At 38.3% G+C, this 19,589-nt stretch overlaps 1 protein-coding gene across 7 annotated transcripts in view; it reads right to left on the reverse strand.

The window, feature by feature from the left end:
* NCOA1 (nuclear receptor coactivator 1) overlaps positions 1-19,589 on the reverse strand; it is a 239,359-nt gene that overhangs the window by 54,843 nt on the left and 164,927 nt on the right. For all 7 annotated transcript variants that reach the window (XM_053891092.1, XM_053891091.1, XM_019450414.2 and 4 more), the window contains 4 exons: positions 12,953-13,130; positions 10,642-10,821; positions 9,260-9,355; positions 4,769-4,909 (listed from right to left, as the gene is read on the reverse strand). In XM_053891092.1, coding sequence (XP_053747067.1) covers positions 4,769-4,909; positions 9,260-9,355; positions 10,642-10,821; positions 12,953-13,130 — 595 coding nt within the window. The remainder of the gene's footprint in view (positions 1-4,768; positions 4,910-9,259; positions 9,356-10,641; positions 10,822-12,952; positions 13,131-19,589) is intronic.

Here is a 19,589-nt window from a genome sequence, read left to right on the forward strand (position 1 = left end):
GTATATGCGTCCTGAGTCATACACATTCAACCAATCCTTAGATACCATTCACACCAATAGCTTCAATCCTATATAACGATCATTCATATTTTGAATTAAGACATGATTTTACAGCTTTACAGAGCTGGCTGGATAAACATTTGCTCTGCACACCAAATTTTCACTTTAAATGGGTTTCAAGGTTTACGACTGGACAAAACTATTTGGAATGTCATTTTGATCATAGCTCCTGGCCTTGTTTTCCAGTCTAGGTTTGCCAGGTATATAGCTAGCTACTATTGTAATTCCTGACTACTGTGTCCATTTCTACAATTTTTAGAACACTTAGTGTGAAGGGATACCATTGATGTGGCATTATTGACACCCCCGAAATTCTTCTAGGAACCTTTAAAATAACAACTGTCTTCATCCCCCCTCCAGAATAGGCCTCAACAGAGCTATGAAGCAAAGGAAGCCATTCCCTCTGGCCATCGGAGCTGTAAAACTAGAGCTATTTGGGTTTGTGACTCCACCAATCTAGTGCCGAGATCACCTCAAGGAGCATGCGCTACTGACAGTAACTGTATGGCTGGTATAAAATGTGTGGCAGAGCACTACAGGTCAATGCTGGGAGAGATTTCTTTTTCCTTTTGGTATTTCCCTAGATATGTGCAGAAGAATGCAATTTAAAAAACTGTTATTAAGGTAAAGAAAAAAATTACCCCTCGATGCTCTAAGATATTCAATCACCAATGAGCAAACCCTATTCAGTATATCAAAATTTCTAAAAAAGAAAAATAAATTCATATTTTAAATACTTTCAACAAGCCTGACAAAAAAAGATTTTCAGTTAACTCTGTGATAAGGACCATGGAATTAACCACATTACACAAGTCTCAGAGAACATTCTGGTTAATCATTCATATGGGTGCTTATGTTTTACAGCAATGCTTCCAAACTTCTTGATACTATAAACTCCTTCCACTTGTCTCATGATTTTTTAAATTAAAATAACTTTATTTTGTGATTATAACATTAATAGAGAAATGAACAAAGAGCAAGATAAAGTCATTTGTAATCCCATCACTCAGAGATAACCACTGTTCACATTTTGTAAGCCTTCTAGAATTGGATAAACAAACATACAGAAGTGAGGTCCTACTATATATGCTGTGCTTTCATAGCCTATTTTTCAATATAACAATATATCATGGACATCTTCAAAGCCAAGAAATGATGATCCATTACATCACTGATAATAAATAAGCAGTTCTTTAATAAAACTTTCCTAGGTTATCTAGACCAACACTCCCCATGAATGCTACTCTCCCTAAATGCTGATAGATGTGCTACAGGAAGAAGTATTCTGAGAAAAAATAAGTCTGGATAACAAAGTTAAACAGGTAGCTTTAAGGTGGAACCTCCCAGAAACTTAAATACCTTAATTATGTCTTATGAATCCCCAAGAGTGGGGGACTGAAACATTCCCCAAACTGAATTCAGCACGAAACATAATTTCTTAGTTATAGCTATTAATGTCTTGTGGAATGTAGGTTTACGTTTTCCAAACTTCTCTGTAAGAAAACATCTTAGACTATACACCCTGATTCAGTAGTGTGGGTGGAGTCCAGAAATCTGGTTTAACAACTTTCCTCAATGAATCTTATCAAGGACCTCTGGGATGCATTTAACCCAAACCTTTCTTGAAAGGAATGGTTCTCAATTGAACCAAATCTGGAAAACCTTTTCAAACCATAAACACCTACAAGGACCTAGTTTTAAAAGTACCTCAGGTGATTGTGATCCCCATTTCTCCCTAATCTCAGTGGAGAACCACTGCGTAATCTAGTTCATGCTGAATGCTCCCACATATTCTTTGACTGAAATGTGTGTGTGTGTTTACAAATTTGATTCTAGAAAATAAAATGGTAAACCCCCTTTAAAAACAGTCCATGAGCAGGTGGGTGCCTGGGTGGCTCAAGTCAGTTGAGCGTCTGACTTTGGCTCAGGTCATGATCTGATGGTTCATGGGTTCGAGCCCTGCACTGGGCTCTGGGTTGACAGCTCGGAGCCCAGAGTCTGCTTTGGATTCTGTGTCTCCATCTCTGTCTGCCTCTCCCCTGTTTGTGCTCTGTCTCTCTCTGTCTCTCAAAAATGAATAAATGTTAAAAAAAAATTTTTTTAAAGTCCATGCACTATCTCTGTCAAAAGCAGCTGAAAAACTACGCTAAGAACTAATTTAAAGTTTAATGCATATTATCATTTTCTACCAGCCACTACCTTCAAAGAGTAAGTTAATGGGCAGAAAAAAACACATGGAAGGCAAATTTTTCTTGCCTAAATATCAATCACTATGGAATTGTATAAACTTTTAACTTTTTAAAAGTGTCACACAAAATCAAGTTTCACACAGTAGCATAATTTCACTCTTTCACACTGTCCTTAGGTAAATAGGGAGCAAATGCAAATATACACCTCTTCCGACTCTGGACAGACCTCAAACTTGATGTACTTAAATAAGCACGGCCTTGGGAGTTTAAGATACCTGGGCCCTCACAGATTTTCATTCAGCGGGTCAACATCTTTAACAGATGATCCCCATGTGAGGGTTTCACGGATCGTTTTCTTACCAGGTTATATAATCTGAATACGAACTATCAGAAGAAGATGTGTTCAATCCATGAACACTGGCAAATTGTCCAGAATCTCCAAAACACTATATAATCAGAGTCATGTGAACTCTGGACAACAGTGCTGAGAAAAATACAAGTTATCTCTGTTGAGGAATGTTTTCTTCCCAAAAGAAGTGGAAGAAAAGGACATGAAGAAATGACTAATGGGGAAAAGGTGCTGAATTATATTTCTTTACATTTTACTCTAAATTGTTTTACTTCATATGTGAATGACAGTTACTTGTTACACTTTAATCAATCTCCTTTATAGAGGATTCTTAATGGTTTAGAAACACATAAACTGTGGTTCAGTTACATCTACAGGGAACCTAGTCATTTAGACAATGAGATAATAATCTGGACCTGCTTTGCCTTGGTAGAAGTATATATAAATTATAGGCAAATAAAATTAAATCTTTCAATTAAAGTCTTGGAAGTCACAACTTAAAAGTTAAGGCAAAAACTTAAGAGTATCATATACTTCAGCATTTTAGGCAGTGAATGGAGACAGTGCTCCGAGACTCAAACTTATGCAAAACTCAAGTGCCATTCTTGGTAGAGAGAGTCACAAAGTTTGCAACCAGTAAATGGCATCATAGTTGCTTACTTCAATGGTTTCCAAACCTGACTGCACTTCAGAATTGCCTGGGGACTTGAAAAAAATATAGATTCTTGGGGCGCCTGGGTGGCTCAGTCGGGTAAGCATCCGACTCTTGGTTTCGGCTCAGCTCACGGTCTCATGGTTTGTGAGTTCGAGCCCCATATCGGGCTTCATGCTGACAGTGCAGAGCCTGCTTGGGATTCTTTCTCTCCTGCTCTCTCTGTCCCTCCCCCACTCACTCGCTCTGTTTCTCTCTCAAAAATAAATAAATAAACTTAAAAACATTTAAAAAAAAAAATACAGACTCTTGGTTTTATCCACTGAAATACCATCTTTGGGGAAGGTATCAGTCTAGTAAAAGTCCCGCTGGAGAACTATTAGTCTCCAGGAAGTTGTCCCAACAGTAACCAGACTAGTGAGATTCATACAGATGGGTTCCTGAAAAAAAACAAAAAAAATCAAGCTGCTTCCTCTCCATGTATCATCTGGAAGCAGCTGACCTATAATGTAATGAATGGCAAATCATCTATAAAGTTAGGAAACCTATTATGGGGAAATATTAAAATTAAGAAGGGTGATAGAATAATGAAAATATTTTTACACTGCCGTTTAGGAAGAGCCATACGAAGAGTCTCTTTGCAAAGAAACTATTAGAGAATAGAGAATAAATTATACTGGGAACACGGTATTAGGCTACCATAATTCTGTGATATTTTAAAAGTGTATCAAAACCCTCACCTCTGAAATTCTATGGACTTTCTCAAATAATTTTCCCTATGTTTCCTGTAATACTGTTAAGTTCCTTAAGGGCAAGGAATATACTTGTTTAATCTCCCATAGTACTATGACACAGCATCTATACAATTATTAATTTCATATGACATATTTTAACTTGAAACTTCAACAGGAGTCAGGTGATACAGGAACCGTAACAGTAATGAAGTCAACATGTATAATACGGATTTCTATATTAATTAGAAGCCCTTTCACATGTCTCTTCTGCTGGGAATGATCTTCAAAAGCCAGATGAAATGATCACTTTCTCTCTGCAGCCATCCCTGATTCTCCAAGTTAGAATTAATTTTTTTCTTCTTTGGTTATACCTCTAGACATAAGGCCATGTCACACTGATCTTTAAAGTTGTCATATGTTGCCCTAATATATTTTGAGCTCCTTGAGGGCAAAACCCTGCTTATTAGTCATCACTGTATCCCTGCCATCTGAAATAGTGTTCTATGTATGTGAAGAACTTGATACATGTCTGCTCAATGAATGAATGAATGAATGAATGAGTGAGTGACCACCACATGATATCCTCTTCTTTAAAATGTGCATCCCAAATTCAGGATCCACTCATGAATTACTTTGCTTACCCATTTCTTCCTTTCCTAAAACTGATTATTGCAAAAACTGTAATTTGGAGAAAATACTTATCAAGCCATAAGTTCTATATAAATTACTTGATATGAATAAAAAGCAAGGTTAATGAAAGTAATTAAGAGAGAAAAAACTTTACCTTCTTGAAACAGTTGTCTGGCATAAGATGGTTCTCTGCCCTGAGGTTGGAAAAAAGCATAAATGCACTTCCTCACTAAATCTTCCCAGCCAGTTCTGCCAGCAGCTCTCAGGGAACTGGTATCAATAGAGATGATTTTGCCTACATGAAGAATCAAAGTTTACACTTGTGATAGCTTCTTGATATAAGTCATCCATATTTCAAAATTAACAACTACATCTAAGAAATGCGCTGCCGCTCCTAAATGCTTAATGGACAAAAACATTAATAAACTATTAATTTTTGCTACATATGATAATGGAGTATATCACTTACATGACAATAAAAAATTGTTTTGGCCTTGAGGGTGTTGTATATTAGTACATCATATTCTAAAATTCCATTCCAGTCAAGCATTAAAGTCAAACTACAAAGGCCTGAAGGTGCAGAGGCTAATACAGGTCCAACTCCTCATACTTGCTCTTTGGATCCTACTCTAATATATCCTAACGACTGGAACACTTATTGGGGAAGGAGAGGCAGAGATGAAATATATTATTTTGGTTTAAATTAATTTCCATTAACTAAGTGAAGAGAATACGACAAAGTAGGCAAGACCTTCCTTTTCTACCTCGTCTTGGGCATTTGAGAGTAAACAAAGACTGAAGGCAATAAAAGTTACATCAGAAAAAGATAGGTCAGAACCTAAGATTTGTAAGACATTCTGCACAAAGAACATATGCTTTATAAAAATGTAGTGGTGATTTGCTATTGTCATCCTATTTGAACAAATTTCCTAGATGGCTGTGGAAGAATTCAGGTAAATTATTCCTTGGTTAACCAGGGACCAATTGATTCAGTTTGGGATTGTTCAGATCTGTTTTATTTCTTGATGCAACCTGATATTAACACAAAATAATACAGGTTATACATACACACACATATGCACAATTAGATTAATAACATGAAAACCTGCAAACCCACCATCCAACTTCAGAACTTGAACATCACCTATACGATCCAATCATGTGTGTACTCCTCACTTGCCCCATCCCTCTGTTTTTACATTCTCCTGTCAAGGGACATCTAAATTGTCCCCCCCCCCCTTTTTTTTTACAATCGGTGCTTCTGTGAACATCATCTACATTTTCCATGGTGCATGTGTGTGAGAGTTTCTCTAGGGTATATACGTAGGAACAAAACTGTTGAGTCACAGGTTATGTGAACATTCAACTTCATAATATTAAACTGTTTTCTAGGAACTTATATAGAAGTTACTGTTAATCCAACATCCTCTCCATCACTTGGGGTACTGTCAGTCTTTATTTTTTACAATTAGTAGGTGAAAAATGTTTATGCTCTAAATTTGTACCTCCCAATGAATAAGGTTGAGTATTTCATGTTTCCTCTTCTGTGAATGTCTGATTTCTCTTTTCCTTCCCTCTTCTCACAATCAACTCAAATCTATTGTACTGTTTGTGTGTTCTCATTTTAACTAATCCCTTCTATATATATTTCACTTGGTTTGTTTGGAAATAAACGTATTAGGCCTCTTTAAGTGAGAGTCTTGAATCTGATATATCTGAGTCTGTCTGATAAGGCTGTCGCCCAAGTCTTGGCATAAATGTAAATGGTAGAAATTTCAACTTAAATAAGAAAATTTTGTTATTTAAGAATAGTTTGGGCAAAGCCTGATAAACCCTTGATTGCAACTATAGACAATTCTGGATTTTTTAAGAATTGTAATTATTTAATCTTTTGTCTCTTATTACATCAGAGGTCAAGAGTTGGTTGTAGCAGAAAATCAACTGTTATGTGATCTTCACAAGCAACAATGCTTCTAACAGGCAATGATTAAGGGAGGTGTGTGTGTGTGTGTGTGTGTGTGTGTGTGTGTGCGCGCATTCATGTCAGTACTAACCACAAAGAGCAAGAGTCTACAACTGCAGGATTGGAAGGGAGAAAGTGATTCGATTATTAGCAATGGTAACAAATGATTAGGTAATAAAGAGACTATCTTAGAAGAGAATCATGAACAGGTTGATTTAGAGTACCTCTGCTTGCTGGAGGAAAGTTTAACCAACCAGTCAACCAATCAGACAAACCAGTAAGCCCCTGTTCAACATTTCCTGGTAGAAGACTTCTTTTTTTAAGGGACATGAACCATCCCATGGAGAGTTAAAACTACTACTAAAATTTAAGGAATTAAATATCTAATATTTATTATAGCTAGTTTATTATTTTTTTAAATCTAAATCAATTTGATGATATAATAAAACGTTAGTTTTACATTTTATGAACACTTTATTTCTTTGGTACCTTTTTATTTCCTTCTATTTACATTTCCTCTGGTATCTTTTATGTAGTAAGTGCATACAGTACAGTAATGTCCTTTTACTAGTGCTTTGGTGGAAAGCAATGTGACAGAAATGAAGGGTCCTATATTAGGGCCTAAGGATATCTGTTCTTAACAATTAGCTGTATGGTTCTGGAAAAGGCACCATTCCATCATTTGTAAAATGGGTAGGCTAAAGTCTGTGATCCTTGAGGTTCCCTGTAGGTTTATAATTATTTTATGATTCGGAGTTCAATTTTTAAACTTTTATGTATTTATTTTTAAATCAGGTATATCTAAGATAGTAATGCTGGGTCCTTGGCCAGAAACAAAACTACCAGTCACAACAGTGTTCCTATGGGATAATAGTCTTCTTTTAAAACAATTAATGATTCAATTTGTAGAAATTCAATATAAGGAAAAGCTGAAATATATTGTTCCTAAATTATCCTCATAATTTTTAAGCATCCTTCATCTTCCACATTTATCCTGTAGCCTAACCATCATCCTTTCCAGCAAGCTCTTATTCTGCTATCTCACCAGCCCTTACCTGGTTTTACTGACACAAAAGACCAGTTATATTTGTCAGAGGACCCTATTTTTCCTCCACGCCTTAGTGGTTTTAATTTTCAATAAAGGTTATCAAATTTTTCCAGAGCTGTTCATTGGTGGAAAATGGAAAAGGACAGGTAGATGGCAGACTCAAAAAGGGAGCGAAGAAAGTTACGGTTAAGTGATAATTACTACACTCAGATTCTGTATCTCCAAGTCCTAGATATTCTCTTTACTGTACTCTATTATTTGTGCTAATTTATCCCCACCTACTCTTTAGTTAGAGCAGCTGGGAGCTTATCTTTAAAAACACAAGAATAAGGAACACAACAGGAATACTTGATTTCTGGGACTAAAACATTAATAAGTATTGTAACAAATATTAATAAATTTATAAAAATGGTAAAGGTCAAAAAGTACATTAAAACCAAATTTTCACAAAGAATAAAATTCAGTAGAAATGACTGTTTAAACCTTGGCCTGCTAAAAAAAAAAATCTATCTGTAGTATCTTATCCCTATTTTAAAATATCCCTATTTTAAAGTGAGAGAGGCAAGTGATACACACCTAACTCTGATGTAAAAGCATGAAACTTGGTGTGTTCAAAGTGAAGATTACATAACATATGGAAAATACTATGTAAAATTGTAAAGAACAACAACAGATTGTTTTTGCCAAAAATCAAATCTGAAGCAGGCCTTTCCAAAGAGGGCCTTACTTTCTGGAAGTCCTACCGTTACTTACTCTGGGCTCTGCTGCCCTTCTTTCAGCTCGCCTAACACGCCTGTCTGTTTCCTGAGGGCCATCACAGCTCTCCTCCCTCAATCAGGAGTCCTCACCCCACACCATGACCTCTCCTCGCCACCCCCTCCACCCTGTGCAGAGTTTGTACCACCTCATCCTTTGGAGCTCAGGGCTCCGTATCAGCTCCTCAGACAGGCACTGGTTAACCAGCTAATTTAAAAACAGGTACTCCCTGTTTGTTTCCCTTTTACCATCTCACACCTTTTCCATCATAAAATGCACCACAATTTGTAATTACGTTATTGATTTTTGGCTCAGCCTTGTATACCTGAGCAGTCACACATAGTGACAGGCACTTCTAGGCACTCGATCAGTATGTGCTGAATACATTTAAAGAAAAAGAAGAAGGGAAAAAGAAATAGCTAGATACATTTAAGCATAATTTTAAAGCCACCATTTATAAATAAATATATTTACATCTACATTGCCAAATTTCTTTAAAAATTTTATTCCATGATTATGAAAAGTAATTTATAACCAAAACAATATGTTAATAGTTATAATATTCCCCCCAGCACCCTGCTCATGACAATGATGATAGCATCTAAAATGCACAAGATCAATGGGGCATCTGACTGACTTGGTCGATGCAGCATGAGACTCTTGATCTTGAGGTTATGAGTTCGAGCTCCACATTGGGTGTGGATTTTGCTGAAAAGTAAAATCTTAAAAAAATAAAAAAATAAAAGTAAAATAAAAGGCACAAGATCAGGACTATCATTTAAAGTGTTTTTTGTAAAAGACTGGTGAACAGAAGCTGAATAGCAGAGAACAGACGAACACAAAATTTTGGATGTAATTCTAAACTTTGCAGTTAGTACCTGTAGTATCTTGCTTGGTCATAAAGGATTCTACACCGGTAATAGCTGGAGGCCGAGGTAATCGCCGTGCAATACAAATCAAACATGACTGGAAATCTGCCCAAAACAAGAAGGGGAAGTTGAAGAAAGGAGGGCAGAAAACAGTTCACATCTATCATTTGCCACTAATGGTTTTTATAAAAACAACATGTTACGGGATCTGACACAATATCGGAGCCGCTCTGATCTAATAATATAGTATTAGTGATAAAATTGCTGGTAACCAAAAGCTGGCAGCTCCAGGTAGAGATCCAGTTAGCATACATTATCCCTTCCCGTTGAATGTTCTGACATAAACCAGAGGAGACAGATGCATCTCATGTACTTGCATGATAACAACTTGAAGAAGTAGTTTTCACTAGATTTAAGCAACACAGTGATTTTTTAAAAAATAGAGTCCTTAGTCAATTTCCTATACTTATCAGTACTTAATGGCCACAGAAATTATTCTTATAACCACTGTGCAGATAAAAATTACCATATGACAAAAACATTTAACTCTTTCTGAAGAAACATTATTTTGCCCCTGATAAAGGACTTTATGTTGTTGGGACCCATAACTTTTTCGAAGTTCCATTTCCAATTTTCTTGAGTGTTACACACAACATCGCATAGCTAAACATGAACTTCAGTCATACAAGACAGGCTGGCACTGGCATGTGTATTTTACAAAAAGTCCTCAGTTGACTGTGGCACCCATTCACGGGTGAAGCCTGCTACATGCATGGCCCTTTTTTTGCATCTGATTAAGTCCTCATCTACTACCTTCCCTAGTCCTTACTCCAGTTTCCAATTTGCGGTGTTCTTAACTCAGTAGTTCACATGGAAAATTCATCCACTGTCACAGATTTTAATCAATGCCATGTTGATACCATGTTCATATTAGAGCTTCAGCTGTGTTTTCATCTGTTCATAAGCTTTCTCCTTATAAATTACCTTGTATGGCCTCAAAAATGCTAACTCTATTCTCCAATGTTCCCCACACTCTAAACTTGAAACTTTCTAAAAATCAGAGCTGTTCAACAGCCTGCTATATCTGGTACATTTCCAACTGGCAGCAGTTAGCTGCGTCTCTTATTTCTAGGCAGCAAGTTGGTTTGAATTTGACATTTTAGTGGGAATGCCAGCTTAAAACTGAGAGTTTGGGGGCTTTTTAAAGGGGTGAGTCTACATGTTGGCAGTTCTTAAGTATTAAGAAATACGTAGTAAACTGAATAGCCACTATGATGCATAATACAGTGACCAATACTATCTGAAAAAGGCTACTTATAATCAACTACCTCCTTGGTCTTTAAAGTCATGGAAAAAGCGATCAAACACCTTAAAATCACCCTTTGTTTTACCTTCTCCATCCTCTTGAATTGATTTTGGCTGTGACACAGTAAAACACTGCATTACTTCATACCGCTGGCAAGCTTCTTGGTTCTCGGTGCCTGGCTCATCTGGAGGGTGAATTAGCATCCTGCAGTTAAAGGTATGGCTATTTCGTCGTGTTGCCTCTTGAGGCCAAGGAACTCCATTTACTGCGGAAGAAAAATTGATTATATGTCTGTGAATAAGGTGAAAAACTCGGAGGATACAAAAGACATACCTATAGCCATCTGCTTCGTCAGATACTCAGATTAAAAGACAGATCTCTTCAGGTCTCACATTATCCTGAGGCAATAGGATACTTATCTTTCTTAGCAAATCTAAATGTCTACCAATCAGAAAACTGTAAAATTTTCTAACAGATTGTATAGGACATCCCCCCTCAAAAATAAGGCCTTACAAATTCTTAATTCATTAACAGTCTGTATAAACAGTTAAAGACAAAATTAAAAATTAATAACTTCCTAGCTCTTTTGCTCACATTTTTACAAGCAGTTAATTAATGCACTTTTCTATTTGTTTCCAGTTGCATCCTAGAAATGAAAACCTGATTGGAAACCACAGATCCATTGTTAAGCAGGAGTTTTAACCTGGCAGGTGTGTCTTCTTAAGGATGGGCTTGTGTACATGTGCGCCTTTTTTGGGGACAGGATTCAGTTTCTCAAAGGAGACTGTGACTCAAATATTTAGAATAGACAGAGACCAACCTTGGGTTCTTATAACCATTTTATTTGCACAGTTTATATGCAACAATGCCTCAAATATAGCGGGTAATCAATAAGTTATAACATAAAAATGATTGTTAAACATAAATGTTACCTGACTCGGTATAAAAAACCGAATTCAGTTATAGAAAATAGGTCTATACATTTCAAATGATAATCACTGTGTGATGGGACACCATTTCCCAGTTACAATGTTCTATTCAAACCATGGTGGCAGCTGGAAGGTTTTTAAGGCTCTTCTTTCACCATTCCCAACAGTTTTTTGTTTTTCTTTTAACTTTATTCTCTTCACTGACCCTTCCTCCTTTTTACGATCTCATCACCGTGTAACTGTTAGAGTGTTAGAGGAAATCACGGAAACAAACCTGTACTGGAAGAAGGAGTCTTGGTTCTGCTATGAGCTAGCTGTGAGGTTTAGGTTAATTACTTTATCTCTGCACCACCTTTATCATTATTTATTTATTTTGAGAGAGAGAGAGCACGCACGTGTGCGCAAATGCAAGCACATGGAGAAGGGGCAGAGAAACAGGGAAAGAGAGAATCTCAAGCAGGTTCCACATTATCAGTGCAGAGCCCAACACAGGGCTCGAACCCACAAACTGTGAGAGCATGACCTGAGCCCAAACCAGGAGTCAGACGCTTAACTGACTGAGCCACCCAGGTGCCCCTGCACCATCTTTAAAATAAAGGAATCCACTATATCATCTCTAAAATCATTTACACTGTAAAATGCTATACCAAAGCACATAAGACCCTTTGATAATTCAAGTATCTAACTAGTGATTTTACTAGAAATAATCATTTCAGGCCCCCAGGTACTATAAACGTGTACTAACTACTCTTTTCAAAGAATGAGGCTTCCTTTCCATTGAGCGAACAATGTCGAAAATAAAGAGCTACAGATAACATTTAATTTGCATGTGTGTATTAGTTACACAGAATTTCTAGCCAAGGCCCTTCCTTACTTTGGGAGTACATACAGGCTACGGAATAGGCACACAGTGTAGCAAATGGAACAGAGGTTGGAAATCAGACCCCATCCGTCCTCTCAGCTAGGCTCCTTTGTCAGCAAACAACCTGTGCACCCATACTTAGGACATCTGAGTTTGAAACCACTTACATCCAAAAATATTCATTTTAGTATATACGTAATATGACAGTATATTTCTCCCTCCCTTCCTCCTTTTTCTTCTTTTTGAGCAGGGTGGTGGGAAGGATATACATGTGTCTCTTTCTTGGACATAATCGAAGCCGAAAACAAAGGCAGTTTCAAGCAGAAGCTTCTAGTGGCAAGGCAGTGACTACTCTGCTTCTCACCACTGTCACATGGCTAGGTCATAAGCTGGAGGAACAGGATAAAAGGAATGCTCTCTACCAGCTATTTGATGATACTCCCTCTTCGTATTTACACATCAGGCTGAAATTAAATTGAAAAATATTTTTAATGTGTTAGAACTTATTTCAAAATGATACTATGTAATATAAACACAACAATTATATAATGTGAGAAACAGCTAGAGAGAGTTCATATTCTTTTGAAAAACACATTGCTTTGTACCTAGTGATTTTGGTAGCAGATTCTTCACAAATTCTGCATGATCCCCTACATGCAGTATGCTGTAGACACTGGTATTCATTAATTCCTCCTGATTGTAACCCAAGTAGCTGGTCACATTCTCCGACACAAATACAATTCTCCCTTCACAGTTCACAACAAAGAAAAATCCATCCAAAGCCTGCAAAGCCAAAAAAGAAAAAAAAAAAAAAGGATTAAGAGGGTGGGAGGTTAAAAAATGAAAGAAAAATAAACATACACATCTCTCTACTGAAAAAGAGATCAGAAATATATGTCAAGTTAAAAAAAAGGGGAGACTGAACAGAAGATTTAACACTGTATGTTCTCTGTGGAAGGGACAGAATTTTGAAACAGACTGTACAGGAATGTACAGCAGGGATGAATGAATGTATCAACCCTCTTTCTGCGAGAGAAACTTCAAAGTAGCAGATGTGAAGGAAGTAACCGATATTCACTCAGTCATAAACATCTCTAAACCACAAGTTAAGTACGACAGGTCTCTACCCCCAAGGAACTTGCGGGACAGTGGTAGAGAGAGACACAAACATAATAAAATACCAGTGATGCAGTGTCAGAGACACACCGAGTGTTCTGTGAGCACAAGGAAAAATACCTAATTTGGGGTTGGGGTGGGGTGGGAGGAGGCACAGAAAGGCTATTTAGACGCCCCTAGCTGAGTTTTATAGGGCATAGTGGAGGAGAGGAAGAGGAATGAGGGAAGAACATTCTAGGCAGAGGGGACAGCGTGGTACATTAAGGAACAAAAAAGCAGTTTGGAGTTGTTGGAGTACATGGTACAAGACCGGCTCATGGCAGGAAATAAGTCTGGAGAGGTAGACGGGAGCCAAATCACAGAGGGCTTCCTATGCTCTGAGATAGAGCTAGGGGTCTTCAAAAGGGGATATATATGTGTGTGTACACACACACACACACACACACACACACACACACATATATATCTATACATAGATATATATAGATATATATATATGCATGCCCTAAGGGGAGCATTACATCCACAGAGGCGCAGGAAAAAAGTTAGAACCTCTATTTCTAGTGTAATCTAAGATATAAAGAAGAAATGCAGCTTAATAAACATACTGAAAACCCTGATACCTCAACTCAGTCTAGACAGTCACATATCACAAACCATGGAAGCCTGAGAGAAGATCCAGAATGAAGAGACTGAGCAGGGTGGCACCTTACTTATTTATAATCTTTCCATTTATTGTAATATATTGCAGTTTACTTGCTATAGGATATATACAAGCAGTAAAAACAAGACCTTTAAAAAGGAGAACATTTGTAGGATGTTGTAACAAGATGTAAAATGACAATGAAAATCTGTTGTATACCCAGAAGTGTCTAGTTTTCCGTGGCAAAATTCTTAAAAGAGCTAACAATGTTATGGGCTATTCATTTTTCTTTTTTAAAAAGGCAAGTGTCCCAAATTTGCTGACCTCTTCTAGGATGACAAGTGGTAATGATAATATGTTACCTAGCAGAGGTTTTCCAAATAATAAACACACTTAATTTTGTCCCTCCAGGGTAAAGATGATATTTAAACAATGAATAAGTAAACTGCCTTTCAAAAAGACACCTATGCTATAGAGCCAGCATATGAAAATGCTTTGAAATGTTTTGAAATGTACCATAGTTGTGACTTTGCTGTCAAAATGACCCCGGTTCCATACTTGTAAAACTTCTCTTCTCAGTTTAAACATTTACAAACTTTTTACCTGCTCAAACATCTTCCAGTTTCAGTGTGCTTTAAACTCATTTTTTTTTAATGTGATAATGCAATATCCTTTGATTACTTTGGAAGGATCACTGTTTGAGATCAAGGAAGATAGAATGTCAATAAAAACCTTGGGATGTGATGAATGATCTAAACACCTCAACACCAGATAAACCCTTTGCTAAACTATTTTCTGTTTACAAGAGCACAGGAAAGCACTGTCATTTCTAACCTTTTTTGACATTAGCTATGAATTTCATAGCAGGTGATATGACGATAGGAACAACAGAAATACAGATACATCATTTTTTTAAAAAGTAGATGTAAAAATTACTTAAATTGTTCTTAGCTATTAATTGATTCAGTGTAAATACAGTTTCACTTCATTTATCTTATTTTTGATCTGTCAAAAGAGTTTAATCAAGAACAGTTTGGGTATAACTAAGTGTCATAATTTAGAGCAAGAAAAAGACAGGCAAGTAAAATCTGGTTGTTCCATGGCGATTCCAAGGGCCATAGTACCCTGCTTCATCAGCACGACCTTCTTTTTTCACCTAGTTTTCAGGGCATCCTTCACGGCTCCTCCCTCTCTGCCTCCTTGACAACCTTGTCTATCTTCTCTATCTTCAAAGCCACAGCTACTCTCTCCCTTGCTTTCTTACCCTCCATGTCTGTCTCCGGATATCTCTGGACGTCGCCTGTTACCTGCAGAGGGAATGGGAGAGACCAAGACCCACTCCCGGGATCACCTCTGTCCAGTGTGAACACTGGCCAATGATGGGCACAGCATCCAGCACCAGCAAGGCTTAGGAATTCACCCAGACTATCTGGTGCAATTATTTTTAAAGTGTTTGCAAAATCCAAAGGACTTAAAAGTTCTCCTTCATCGTAGCAGGCCTGGAGTCCCTGCGGTATCCTTTTCCACAGACCTACTGGGGCTTCTCCAAGTTCTCCTCCCACTGACTGTACCTGACTTCACTGCCAGGCTGGGAAGTTATTCTAGTAACTGGCCTCTGGAATATGCAGCTGATCAGCCTTTGGGGAGTGTAGAACTTTCACCAGGTCCCTGCTTGGCCTCAGTTACATGGACTCGTCATTTCCTCTGTGAAGTCTGGGGCATCATATTTCTTTTGAGCTTCCCCAGAAAAGACTGGCTTGGAAAACAGGTCTACAAAGGCTCCCTCGTGCTTACAGAATCGTCCTGCTGACCCTACTCCTAAGGTACAGATAGCCTGTCTCTTGTTGGAAATGCCTATTTTTTGTTTCTTTTTTTTAATTACAAATGATATATATACTCATAAAAATTGTTTAAGTATGAAAATGAAACAGTAGAAGATCTGCCAAAATCTCACCCCCAAGAGATTGGTAATGTTTCAGGGAATATCCTCTGAGACTATTCCTATGAATACACAAACATCTCTATTTTCTTCAAGTCTGTCAGACTAATATAATCTGCTAATAGTTATTCTACAAGTTTTTCTCGTATGTTGTGCATATAATTAACTTCCAAGTGTCCTTCTGGAAAGGAACCTTCCTGCTTTTCCAAGTCCTGACAGCTGGTCTTCCACTGAGCAGCACACAGGAGATAAGAAGTGCCTGTCCATTCAGTACAACATCATCAATCTGAGGATTTTTTCTCTTGACCACCTTGTGTCTCATGGCAGGGTCCACAGTGGCCAAGGCTTCTCACAGGGCCTTGGCTTTAAATGACTCCACAAGCTTCACTGACTATCACCTAAGTTCCAGTTAATTGACAAAATTCTGGAAATAAAACACACAACTCTCAACAATTATACAGTCTCTGAAGGGAAAAAGACAAGTACGCATAGTTATGAATAGCGCAGTAGAGGAATTCATAAAGGTTAAGCACAGACTGAAGCACCCAAAATGGGCAAAGGGACGACTGTCACTGGTAAAGTTTCCAGGGAGAAGGCCACACTTACACCTGAGCGAAGTCTTGAAAGACACAGAGTAGTAACTCAGGTGGAAAGGACATTCAAACACAGGAACCGGCTTAGAGGTTAAAAACAAAAAAAAATCACCCCGTATGCACTTGTTATATTTGTGTTATGTACAATAGCAAAACTTTTTTTTTTAATCTTCAAGGAAAGCAAAAAAAAAAAAAAAGGAATTTATTCTAAAGGCAATGGGCATTTTCTTGAAGGCAATGTTTTAAGCATGCAAGGGACGTGGTCTGCTTTTACAAAGATCTTTCTGGAAGTGGGTGTGGCATGCAGATTGGAAGCCAGAACAGTTGCAATGCTATTGTGATACTCCGGTTCAAACCCGAGCCTGAATTAAGGCAATGGCAGTGGAAGTGAAGGAAGAGAATTTGACACAGGCAAAACAAACAGCATTTGGAGACCTCTAACAGCTGTGGGAATGAGTATTTTGGGCGATTCTCCATTAATGATGTAATAAGGGTTCTGGTAGATAGGTGCCTTTCCCTGAGGAAGTGGACTCAAGGAGTAAAGAAATCTAGTCTTTATTACTGACTTTTTCCCCCCTTATTTTTAGGCAGAAGATAAAGGGACAAGTCATAAATTTAGTTTTAGAAATATTATATTTGTTTCTTTAAAAAAATATTTTCCTTTTTTTTTAAGTTTATTTATTTTGAGAGAGAGAATGCACACAAGTTGGGGAGGGGTGGAAAGAGGGAGAGAGAGAGAATCCCAAGCAGGTTCCATGCTGTCAGCACAGAGCCTGACACAGGGCTCGATCCAACAAACCGTGAGATCATGATCTGAGCTGAAATCAAGAGTCAGACGCTTAACTGACTGAGCCAGCCCCAGAAATGTTATATTTGAAATGACTAAGGAACATTCAGATGGGGATGTTCAAAAGGCAGCAAGACAGAATGTAAGAGAAACTGAAGAGAGATCTGAGCTTAAGTCAGACATTAGCAATTTACAGGTACATACAGTATCATCTGGCTTTTTGTTTATTTTGTCTTAACTATAATCATCTCTTCCCCTTCCACAGAATATCTGATTTCCTTTGGGGAGTTACTTCCTCCCAATTAAACAAAGTCTTGTGAGATTCTTAATCAGACCACTGGGAGACTTCCAACCTAAATGGGAATCTCCAGGAGAATTACAGAAAGATCGAATATAGCTGGAATGCATTCACCTGTACCAGCAGGGTACTGCCCAGATGGGTCTTTCTTTTTTTTTTAAAAAAAAATTTTTTTTTTTCAACGTTTATTTTATTTTTGGGACAGAGAGAGACAGAGCATGAATGGGGGAGGGACAGAGAGAGAGGGAGACACAGAATCGGAAACAGGCTCCAGGCTCTGAGCCATCAGCCCAGAGCCCGACGCGGGGCTCGAACTCACGGACCGTGAGATCGTGACCTGGCTGAAGTCGGACGCTTAACCGACTGCGCCACCCAGGCGCCCCCAGATGGGTCTTTCTAAGAGACCATTCGTACAGTATCTGATTTTTAGCCTCCTTAAGATGACTTGGTTTCATCTCACTGCCAAGCATCGTTCTGGGATACCCAAATAGCACTCTGATAAATTCACATTTGCTTGATTTGGGCAGAATTGGGGTTCTATTGCTTGAAATCAGAGAATCCTAATTGATAATTTACACATACTTACATGTATGCACACATACATGAATACATCACATGGACATAGGCATAGATGAAACTGCTTGGGAAATGTGCACAGAATAAAAAAAAAGGGAAAAGCGCCAAGGCCAGAACGCTGAAGGATGCTAGCATTTAAGAGTCAGGCTACGAAAGAGGAATCTGAGGAAGAGGCTGAGGAGTAGCCAGAGAAGAGCAGAGATAGTTCTGGCAACGAGGCAACAGGAAGAGTTTTAAGAAAGCAGGACTGGGTGGTGAACGGTGTCAGGAGACACACGGCAATGGAGGGAATGGCACAAAGTGAGGTAAGGAGGCCTGAGTGTGTGGGTAAGGTATAGGGAGACCTCCATGACTAAAACTGAATTTTTCTTGGGAAGCAGCTGGAGATAAGAAGCTACGGTCAGCTAATGCAGAGCTGTGAACAGGAGGCAGAGGAACTTAGATAGCAAAGGGCAATGGACAATGAGGACAGTAAAAAATGGAGGAGTACTTACTGTGTGGCAAACAATAAATATCTGTCGAATAAATAAAGGCTAATACCACTCTCCCTTTAAATGTGAAGAAATTACCTCCAGTATCTTCATTCTTAACTCATGCTCCTTCATGTTTGAAAGGGGGAGGGGAGGGAATAACAGTGTGGTGAGAGTTCCTAATAGAATAGTAGATATTTGGTTACTTTTTAGATCTGCACACCTTCAAGTCCCTCCAGACCAATATTGCCAAAGAGAACTTTCTGTAATGACAGGTAAGTTCTATATCTGTGTGTCCAATACAATAGTCACTGACGACATATGGGCACTGAGCACTTTAAATGTGGCTGGTGACGGGGCACCTGGGTGGCATAACTGGTTAAGTGTCTGACTTGGGCTCAGGTCATAATCCTGCAGTTCTTGAGTTTGAGCCCCACGTCGGGCTCTGTGCTGACAGCTCAGAGCCTGGAGCCTGCTTTGGATTCTGTGTCTCCCTCTCTCTCTGCCCCTCCCCCGCTTGCACTCTGTGTCTTTCTCAAAAATAAATAAACATAAAAAAAATAAATGTGGCTGGTGAGATTGAAGCATTGGGGAAAAAATACATATATACATGCATATATACATATATATATTTATTTTTTTAGAGACAGAACAGGTAAGCAGGCGAGCAGGAAAGAAGGGCAAAGGGAGGGAGAGAGAGAGAGGAGGAGGGTAGGAGAAAGAGGGAGAGAGAGAGAAAGAGAATGAGAAAGAGAATGAGGTAGAGAGAGAGAATCTTAAGCAGGCTCCATGCTCAACGTGGAGCCCAAAAGAAGGCTCA

This window comes from Panthera pardus, unplaced genomic scaffold (assembly GCF_024362965.1).
Source record: "Panthera pardus isolate Hobbes unplaced genomic scaffold, ASM2436296v1 HiC_scaffold_26, whole genome shotgun sequence".
Classification (NCBI taxonomy): domain Eukaryota; kingdom Metazoa; phylum Chordata; class Mammalia; order Carnivora; family Felidae; genus Panthera; species Panthera pardus.